General features: G+C 65.7%; 2 protein-coding genes across 2 annotated transcripts; both read right to left on the bottom strand.

The window, feature by feature from the left end:
• Positions 1-747: 747 nt before the first annotated feature.
• On the bottom strand, positions 748-7,196 carry H696_04568 (hypothetical protein; the record flags this gene model as incomplete). Its single annotated transcript, XM_009498450.1, has 12 exons — positions 748-1,068; positions 1,237-1,302; positions 1,455-2,089; positions 2,244-2,879; positions 3,033-3,182; positions 3,357-3,800; positions 3,942-4,039; positions 4,154-4,264; positions 4,357-4,475; positions 4,669-5,114; positions 5,323-6,722; positions 7,181-7,196. 12 exons carry the CDS (start codon positions 7,194-7,196, stop codon positions 1,002-1,004), a joined length of 4,188 nt encoding a protein of 1,395 aa, XP_009496725.1. The 3' UTR covers positions 748-1,001.
• Positions 7,197-8,391: 1,195 nt separating this feature from the next.
• H696_04569 (hypothetical protein) lies at positions 8,392-9,483 on the bottom strand. The gene is made up of 3 exons (XM_009498451.1): positions 9,142-9,483; positions 8,858-9,021; positions 8,392-8,702 (listed from the first exon to the last, which is right to left on the bottom strand). The coding sequence occupies exons 1-3, from the start codon at positions 9,311-9,313 to the stop codon at positions 8,538-8,540; spliced, it is 501 nt and encodes a 166-aa protein (XP_009496726.1). The 5' UTR covers positions 9,314-9,483; the 3' UTR covers positions 8,392-8,537.
• Between the last annotated feature and the right edge of the window lie 626 nt (positions 9,484-10,109).

Genomic DNA, 10,109 nt, shown 5'->3' on the forward strand with positions numbered 1-10,109 from the left:
CCCCCCCCCTCCCCAGCCTCAGAAGGGGGCGTGGGCGCCGCCTTGACGGCGAGCCCCCAATGCCGAGCCTTCGGCCTCCCCCCGCCATGCAGCCGGACTGGAGGACAGTCTGTGGACCTGGGCCGCGGCCCCTTTCTTGTCGGTCAATCCTGGGCACTTCCCCCCGCTCACCCCGTATTCCCGTCCTCCACCGACCCCCAAAGTGCGTCTTGGGAATGTGACACGCCTTCCACCTTGGGCCACTCTCAGGTACGCGCGATTTACGCGCGGGCACCTGCGCGCCCCCTGAGAGAGGGCAGGCCCAGGGATCAGGGGAAGGGCTCAGGGAGAAGGGCAGACAATAAAGAAGTGGAATGCCCTCCCCCAGCCACTCGGGGACAGGCCGCCCTGCAAGTCGGCCGGTGTCCTGGGGACAGAGGGGCATGCTGCCGCGCGCGCGCGCGCGCGCGCGCGCGCGCGCGCAAGAGGAGGAGCGGAGGTCGGGCGCAGGACACGGGCACACACACGGGCGCCGGCCCAATGGGCCTGTTCATTGGAATCGGCAGGGGCAGCGGGTCCGTCGGCAGGAGCACTCCAGTCTTCTCACGCTACTTTGCCAGGAACGAGAGCCCCTGTAATGCGAGGGCCGAACCCCTGTCAAGGCCGTGCCAACGGTCCCGCGGCTCGTCTCCCGGCCATCTTGACCACTCGCGCCCGCTCCCCGCACTTGTGCCTGGGCGTGTGTGTGTGTGTGTGTCTGTGTGTGTCTGTGTGTGTCTGTGTACATGCATGTGTGCGTGTGCATGTGTGTTTGTGTATTGTGCGCGCGTGTATGGCCAGGGGGAGAAGACAAACAAACCGACAGCCGTGTGGACAGAGGGGGGGGGGAAGCGCCGCATGTGCGGTGGCATGTGCGAAGGGGGGACAAATTGCATTTTCCCCGCGTGCAGAACCAAATGGCAGCACCAGACCTGGCCCGAGAACTGGGGCCGGGCTTCGTGCAAGACAAGGGGAAGCAACCATCACCGGCTCTGTTCTTGGAACATGTGGGCAAGGTCGGCGGGCTGCGAGCCGGCACGGTCGCGCCGACTAAAAAAAAAAGCGATCCCGGCGGCGGTTGGTCAGTTTGGGCAGAGCACGTACGGTCAGAAGCAGCAGGGGAGGAGAGGGGAGGGGAGGGGAGGGGGGAGAGACAGGAGGAGACATAGTGAAGGGAGCGGGGGGCCCCTGCCCGGGGCCCATTGGCAGAGGACGAACCTTCGCGGTGTGCCGGTCATCAGCTGCCAGGACTCCCGGATGTGCGAGGTGCTGCGCGACCGCATGCTGCGATGGAGGCGTGTCGAGGTGGTGCAGTGGTCAGCGACAGGGGTGCATCAGGGGAGTGGACAGGGCAGCAAACGAAGCAGGCCAGGCGCTCGGGGCCAGGGGGGCAGGCAGGAGGCGGACACACGGGCACATGCCACCTTCGAACGTACGATCCATTGTCGCCGGGGGTGCGCAGGCGCTGGTGCTGTTTCGGCGCGGCAGACGGGGTCCCTCCAGGGCCGCTGGTGCGCTTCCTGCTGGGCGTCATGGCGCTGGCCGGCACCCCGGCATCGGGCCGCGCGTAGGAGTTGCTTATCCCCTCCAAGATGGCCGACGTGGTGTAGGGCTGCCCGGCCAGGACACCGGCCCCGGCGCCGGCGTGGGAGTTGGGCTTCAAGGAGGGATACCCGGAGCCATGGTGGGAATAGCCACCCGGGGCGCCACCGTCGTATGGCCCGCCGGAGGGGGGCCGCTGCTCGGTGGCCGAGTCGGGCCCCGGCGCACCGGCATATTCGCCAGCCGGCGGCGAGATCGACAAGCGAGGGAGCCCCACACCCATGCCAGGTCCCGGAGGGCTGGCAGTGGTCAGCGATCCAGACGCGGCGCTCTCGCCGAGGGAGGTCCGACTGTCGGCGCGTCCGGCATCGCCGATGCCAGGGGCGGCATCTCCCGAGTGAGACACCTGTGAAGGGTGCGCAACTGGGCTGGGGCCCGGTGGCGGCAAGTCGCCAACTGGTGTTGATGAGCCGACAGGCCGAGCCAGTGGCCCGAGACTGGACACACTGCGCATAACGTCAACCAATTGCTGGAGGGGATGTGTGTGTGTGTGTGTGCGTGTATATGAAAAAGGCAGGTCAGTGGGCCGCCAGGGAGGATGGGGAAGGGGCGACAAAAAAAAGGACTGTTCAAGAACGAAGGAAAAGAAAACAGAAGAGAAGGCACAAGGGGAAGACACGCACCGCAAGCTGCTCCATGTGGTTTCCGTAGGACTGGATCAGGGGATTGGTCGAGAAGGTGTGTGAAGCGACTCCAGCCGGTATGGAGGCATTGCTGGTGCGCGGGGTCGACGCCGCCGGACCAGGGGGAGGCCCATGAGAGACGGACATGCGCGACACACCGGCCGGCGATACCCCGCGTGCGATGCTCAGCGAGCTCGCCTGGCGCCGGTGTCCTGGCACGAAGGCGGCGGCGGCCGCCGCCGCAACGGCCGCCACGCTGCCCGGCACGGTCAGTCCCGAAGGCGAAGGAGTCATGGCCGGGGCCGGGGCTGGTGCCGGGGTGGCATGCTGCATGTGAAGGCCACTCGATGCGGCGCCCCCGGCGCCGGGAATGGTGGCACCAAACTGCGGGGAGGACCCGCCACTTGCCAGTGACAGTGCCGCCATCGGCGAATGGATGACCGGCACCCCGGGGTCCGCCAGATGCGGAGCCGCCAAACCGGGCGCCGGAGCGTGGCCAAGCCCATGGCCGGCATCCAGCGTGTGCAGCAGCGATCCGGTGAGCGGGATCTCGGAGGAAAACTGCATGGACATGGACAACGGCGGTTCGAAGGTGCACTGGGTCAAGTCGTCGAAGTGCTCGTGGAAGGTTTGGTGCTTTGGCCAGCGCGATGGGCCGTGGCATGTCAGCGACCTGGGACATGAGCGCAGCAAGGCCTCAGCTGTCTCTCCCCCTCCCCCCGCCCCGCCCCCCCCCCTTCTAAAGGCACATCAAGCCAGGAGCGCCGATGGAGGGACATCATGACATACCAGCAGCTCGGCACGCTGGTCGATCAAGGAACGCAGACGCTGAAGGACCTGGATCTCCTGCGTCAAGTACATGGTCAGATGACAGGCGTGCATGGTCGGCAGGCAATTGAGCGACTCGATCTCATGTCGTGCGGGTGACAGGGTGTAGTCCTGTCGGAAGGAAGGAGGGGTCAGCTTCGAGGGGACCTCAGGGAGAGGGAGGGCGGCACAGGAAAAAAGGCGGAGGAGAGAAGGTGCCCAAAGAAAAGGGGAGGGGGGGGGGGCGGTGGAGAAAAGCAGCGACCAAGAAATGGACAAAGAAAAGCATGGGCGAAGGGCTCGCACGTAGTTGATCGGAATGGAGGCGCTGTTGGCGCCCAGGTCCACCAGGCAATTGTCCAGGGCCGAGAGGTTGGTGATGGAGGCCGGGATCTCGCGCAGGGGGTTGTTGGCCAGGCGGAGGAGCTTCATTTGGCGCATCTGACCGATTTCCTGGGGGATGGTATGCAAGCGGTTGCCCTGGAGCGCGAGAGTGACCAGGTTTTCCGCATGGGCAAGCAGCACCGCCGGGTGGATCTTGGTGATGCTGTTGCTGATGAGGAACAGGTGCGTCAGCGTCGGCGCCAGCGGCTGCTTGATCTCGCTGATGCAGTTGTAGCTCAAATCCAGCCGGACCACCACCTCCAGGTGCTTGAGGGCGTTGAAGCAGGAGTTTTGCAGGTAGTTCCCGGAGAGATCCAGAATCTGCAGCGACCGGGCCATGGACTTCATCATACGGATGGGGATGGTCTGGCGCGGCAGGCGGCAGTCGGGGAGGAAAGATGGGTGGGGAAGAGAGAGAGAGAGAGAGAGAAAGAGAAAAGCAGGGAGTTGTCTCGGTGTCAGCGACCAGGCAGGGGCAGGGGAATCGGCCAGCAATGCCCCATGTACCTTGAGCAGGTTGGTCGAGAGGTGAAGAGACCGGAGGCGCTGCAGCCGCCGGAAAGTTAGGGGGATTTTTTGGATGCGATTTCCACTGAGCTTGAGATCTATCGCCCCGAGAGCGGTTGACAGAGTTAGTGTTGGCGCGGGGTGGGGGTGAGGGAGAGCCGGAGAGGAGGGAAGGGAACAGAGGAGCACACGAAACCGAGGCCATGGCGTACAAATGAGATTTGGGAAGCGCGAGGGCAGGGAGTCGTGGATCTCGCTGATGTTGTTAAACCCGAGGTTTAGGTAGGTCAAGGACGGCATGTAGGCCCACTGGTCGGGAAGCTCTGTGCTCGTGGAGAGAGGGAGAGGGAAAGGGGGAAGTCGGGTCAGACGATGCAGAGGAAAGGGCGGTGCAGGGCGGCTGGTCGGTGCGCACTCTTCAGGACGTTGTTATTCAGGCACAGGCGCTCCAGGCGCGGCATGCCGAGGAACATGTTCTGCGGCAGGGAGACGATGTCATTGTCCTGAAGCTCAAGGGTCGTCAGACGGGCCATGCTGTTGGGGACCGGGAGGAAGGGCAATCGTTGTGGGGGGGTATTTTCATCAGGTCAGAGGGGCGATCGGCCAGCCGGGAAAAAAAAAAAAAAAAAGGGAGGCTCCCCCGCCCCCCCACTGACAGCGGGCCCAGCGGGGGCACACAAAAAGGGGAGAGGAAAGGGGCATGTCCAGGAATGTCAGCAAGACGCACTGCTCGAAGATCGGCGGCACGATGGAGATGAGGTTGTTGGCGAAGCTCATGTGAATCATGTTGTGCAGGTTGACGAATTCCGGGGGGATGGACTCAATCTTGTTGTTCTCGGCCCGAAGCACGATCAGGGACTTGCACGAGCCAATCGATGAGGGGAGCTGCTTCAGCTGGTTGGAGGCCAGGTACAGCTGATTCAGGTGCGGCATGTACTGGCCAAAGTCGGGCGGCAGGTCGGCCAGGGCATTGTTGACCACCGACAGGATGGTCAAGCACTCGAGCCGAGCCAACGTCGGGGGGAGATGCACCATGAAGTTATTGTAGAGATACAGCTCCTCCAGCGAGGTGAGGCGGTTGATCTCGTGGGTCAGGGACTGGATGAAGTTGTCGCCGAGGTTGAGGCGGCGAAGCTGTGTCAGCCGGCGTAGGCCGACCGGCAGGTCCTTCAGCTATTGCGCCACGAGCAGCAGGAACAGCAGCAGCAGCAGCAGCAGCAGCAGCAGCAGCAGCAGCAGCAGGGGGGGGGGGAGAGTCAGAGGGGGAAAGAAAAGCCACGGGCCCAGGGCGAACGGGCACGCCCTGCCCGCATCGGGTGCCCGAGGGAAACACGCTCTGGAGTCCACCTGGACGCGCCCCGCCCCTTCCCCCTCAACGCACCCGGTTGTTGTTCAATTCCACGCGCCGGAGCCGGGTCAGCCGGTCGGCCGACCGGGGAAGATCCTGCAGCAGGTTGTCCCCGAGGAATAGATCCTTCAGGGCGGTCATCTTGCCGATGATGTGCGGCAGCTCGACCAGCGCATTGGAGGAGAGGTCCAACGCGCCACGATGGGTCTGCACCAGATCCACCAGCTCGTGCCACGGGAAATTCGGTCCCGATGCCAGGCCCCTGGGCCAGGAGGGCTCCCCGCCAGTGGACAGGGCGTCGACCGCATGGGGCGGCCCGGCGCCAGCACTGCCGGTGTCCGGGTGCTGGGCGCCGGTGGCATCGCCATGGCGCCCGGGCGAGGCGCCGGACGTCGACCGACTGTGAAGCAAGCGCGACATGTGCCCCGAGCCGGCGGCGCCAGACAGGGCGGCCGTCGACCCGCCCTTGGTGCTGGCCGATGCCGACAGGTTGCTATCCACAGACGGAGAGTGGGGCAGGATGCCGGGGCCGGGGCCGGCCGCCCCGGGCCCGCCGGCCGGGACACGATCGGCATCCGGATGGTCGGCCAGGGGACCGCGCTCGCCCGGGGGGCCGGCGGTGCCCGGAGCCGTCGGACTGGCAAGCGACCCTCCGGGCCACATGTTGCCCGTTGCCCCGGAGGAAGGGGGGCCCCGGACCGTGGCCGCACGACGGATGCGTGCCTGCTGGATGAGGGCCTGCTGCTCGCGGTGCTGCCCGAGCAGCACCATCGGATCACTCGGAAGCGCCGGGTCCGTTTCGTTGCATGCTACCACCGACGAGGCGGCGGCCAGCATGGCGCGCTGCTGCTCCGGCGTCTGGCTGAAGTAGTGCTGGAAGCGCGGGTCTGAAGGAGCCGGCGGGCCGGTGGAGGGATGCTGCGGCCCGAGAGCCGGACTGCCGGCCAAGCTGACCGATCGCCGGGTTCCGAGGTCCTCGCGACCGGCCACCGGCGCCGGTGGCGATCGCATGGACGGAAACAGCGAGTCCATTTGCAGGGGCTCCTCCGGCAGCCGGCGATACGTTGGACGCGGCCCGAGCAGCAGCGCGTCCGCCGCCTGGATGGAGCCGCGTCGGGCTGTCGGATTGCCCGGGCCACCGAGGGAGTCCTCGGCGCCCGAGCCTCCGACAAAGGGAAGCGACTCCACCGAGTTACTGCCATTGACGTGGGTGTCATCATCATCGTCCTCATCGTCCTCATCGTCCTCGTCATCATCATCGTCCTCATTGTCCCGATTGGCCCCGTCCCGGTTGGCCTTGGGCCGGCGCGAGCGTCCGACATTCGGCTGCGTCGGCGGCCAGAAGGGGGCCGCCGAGGCAGAAGCCGCGATATAGCTCCGGCGCTTGGGGTCGGCCGCGAGGGTTGTCCCGTGTGGGGCGTTGGTTGGCCCAACTGGCAAGGAGCCCGCCGCGTGGGATCCGGCGATGGGGCCCGGGGGCCATCGGCCATGCTGAAAAGGTCGAGAGGAGGGGTAGCGAGGGCAGACGGCCTGCGAGGGAGGGAAGGCGGGGGAGGGGGAGGGGCAAGGGGCTCGGAGCCGCCACTGACCGCGATCTGCACCCGAGTCACGAGGGGGGGTCAAGTAGCGAGGAGGAGGAGCAGCAGCAGGAGGAGGCTGCCAAACGGAGGGTCCCCCGGGAAGCGGGCTGTGGCCGGGACGCGGAGCGGGGGGGGGGGGGAGAGGAAGGAAGAGAAAAAGAGCGAGAGGGAGAGGAGCGGGTTTGGTTGGCCGGGCCCGAGAGACGCGAGCGCCGGCCGGGTCGATCTTGAATGCCACGCGCAGGATTCGACCGAGTCAGGTCCATGCGCCTGTGCAGGCACAAGCCCCCAGGCCCGCATGCACTTCGCACCAGGGGTCAACACCATCCGCGGCCGGTCGAGGGGCTCTCTGCATGTGTGCATCGGTGCATGAGTGTGTGTGTGTGTGTGTGTGTGCGCGCGTCGGAGGGGGGGTGATGTCTGAACACGGCAATAGCCGGGCCATCTCAATGCTGGGGATTGGCTGCACTCGCGGGAACGGCCGAGACCCACATTCTCGACCTCCTTCCCTCGGGGGCGCCTGAGCCCCCCCCCCCCCCGCGCAGGGCCTTTCTCCCTGCGGCGAAACAGGCCTTGCTGGGTTACTTGCAGGCGGAGGGCTGGAAAAAAGGGTGGAATGAAGGGGCTCTTTAATCGACATCCGATACCGTGATCAGCGCCCAGCAATTTTCGGCTTGGGATTTTTCCGCAACTGTCGCCGGCGTGGGAGCCGGCCTCCGTCGCCACACTAGTTGGCCGCGCACGCGGCGCGGTCGCCTCTCCTCTCTGTCTCCCTCCTTCTCGGGTACGGCCGTCTCGCTTTGGCTTTCTCTTTGCTCCCTCCCTCCCTCCCCCCCTCCCTCCTTGCTGCCTTCCTCTCCCTCCTGCCTTCCTCTCCTTTCTTCCCACTTCCCCTTCCTGTCTTCGTCTCCTTCCTTCCCACTTCCCCTTCCCACTTTCCCCTCCTGCCTCCCTCTTCCAACCCCTCCGCGTGATGACTGTTCTGGTAGTCGGACGCGCGTGGTGCATCGACCGGTGCTTCACGCGCGGAAGAGCGCCGCCTAGGGGCAGAGGCTTGGTCCTCGTGTGTGGCGATGGTCTTGCCCATTCATCCTTGGCCAGCGTGTGTGTGGGCCGGCCCTGACCCAGGTGGTCGGGCTGGCCCCTTGGCGGCTTGCTGATGACCAGGTCGAACCGTCGCCCCGCGCGAGCATCCTGCCCTCGCCCTCGAGAAGGCAGCCGCAATGACGACCAAAAGGCGAGTCTGACCGGAGACCCCCGTCCCTCTCTAGCCACCAGGCCCGACTCCCACAAGACACTGACAAGAAGCCTTCCCTCAACCTCCCCCACTCCCCGCGATCCATCCCCCGCCCCCCCCCCCCCCCCCCCCCAAGCTGGGACATTTGTGCCGGCAGCTGGCCGCCCCGAGGGGACAGTCGCATCCGGCTTCGCCGCCGGCTCTCGCGTCCCCTGCTTCTGGGGGTCCCTCCGCCCCCCACCTCATCCCCTTGTTGTTCAAGAAGTGAATTCCAGCATGCCGTCCTTCGGAATTGAGGGTTTGTATTGAGCAAGGCACGAAGAGGCTCAGACCGCGGGGAGGGAAGCGCAGAGGGAGACAAAGAAAGAGAGATGGAAGGAGGGAGGAAGGGGGGCGCATCAAACACATGGACTGCCATTTGCCCCGCTGCTCTACTGCTGCTGCGGCTGGTGCGGCTGCTCGGCGACCGGCTGCAGTTGCCCCATCTGCTGGTGCGACTCGCCAGGGGGGAGGAGCACAAGCGGCTTGGCCCACGGCAGAAGCGAGTGGTACACCCGCTCGGGCGCATGATCGGAGATCCAGAAATCGTCGCCCGCCTGAATTCCACGAGCAAATAGGTCCCCGTCGAACACCGGGGGAAAGAGACACCGCCGGTTAGGAGGGCAGCGAGTGGGGGAAGAGAGGGGCTGCGAGGGGCAGGGCCGAGACACGCCCTCGAATCTCGGCCCGGGGCGAGGCGTGGAGGACGTACGAGGATTCGGTCGGCCTCATCGCGGATTCGATCGAGCTTGGTCCCGTACGCCATGTCGTACTGGTAGGCCATCATGAAGGGCATGACAAAGAGCGGCGCAAGGAGCGGCTTCGGGACATAGCCAAGGCGGATGCGAGCAATGGTCACACCACTAGCCAGAAGAACTGCGGGGGGGGGGGGGGCGGGCATGGGCGTGAGAGTGTCAGAGGGCATGCAGCAAGCGGGCCGCCCGGCCGAGGCTGGCAATCAGGAGACAGGCATGGAGGGAGAGGAGGCGGACGTACGCCAAAAGCCACCCTGCCAGTGCATCATCTCCCGGGTCTGGGCAATGCGCGAGGCAATCTGACGACGGATTTGCCGCTCCATGTGTGCGCGCTGCTCGGCCATCACAGCACGCTGCCTGTCGGCCATGCTCTGTGCGGCCGAATCCGACAGTCGGGAGATGTATGAACCCATGGTGGCAATCTGTGGGAGGAAAGAGCAGAGGAACAAGGGGCGGGGGCTGGCAGAGAAAGGGGGCAAGGGGGCGCGCGAGTCGGGGGAGTAGGGTGTGGGAGAGGAGTACGGAAGGCGGGACGCCGTGCCCAGGCGGACCTGGCCGCTGTTCTATATTTTACCGAGGCAAGAAAAGCCCGGAGTGCGGTCCTGTGTCTCCAGTCCCCGGCCCCCGGCGGCCGCCTGCCAGCGTCTAAAGGTGGATCTGGGCCCAAGACAGGGGGGGGGGGGGGATCTTTCTCCATGACGACTCTCCTTTTCAACGTGCAGGGCATTTGCTTGGATTGTCGCCCCCCCCCCTCTCTCTCTCTCTCTCTCTTTGGACGAGACCCCCTATGGTCCAAGAGGGAGACATCGGTCCGGGAGTGGCCGCGGGGCACCTGCAAAGGGGGGCAGCCCGACGCTGGCGCATCAGCGACCGTAACATGTGCCTGGGCTGATCACCTGGCTGTCATATGCCTCCTCGCGATCGCCGTGTGATTATGCAGGGCGCCCCCTGGGCTCGGGCGTCGCCATTGGCCGGGAGAGGCCGGCAAGTCGCGAAGTCCCCACTAATGAAATGCCGATCCGATCGGGGGCTTCCGACAAACCAGCCTTCCCGGGGGCAGGTCTGTGTGCATCATGGATGTCGGCGGCTCCGGACCGGAACGTGTTGGGCGGCACGTCGGCAGACTCCCGCTCAAACGAGGATACTGCAGCAAGAACAGGAGCATGCCGGGGGGGGGGGGGGGGAAATGTACGCTTTACTTTGCACGAA

This window comes from Fonticula alba (assembly GCF_000388065.1).
Source record: "Fonticula alba strain ATCC 38817 unplaced genomic scaffold supercont2.7, whole genome shotgun sequence".
Classification (NCBI taxonomy): Eukaryota; order Rotosphaerida; family Fonticulaceae; genus Fonticula; species Fonticula alba.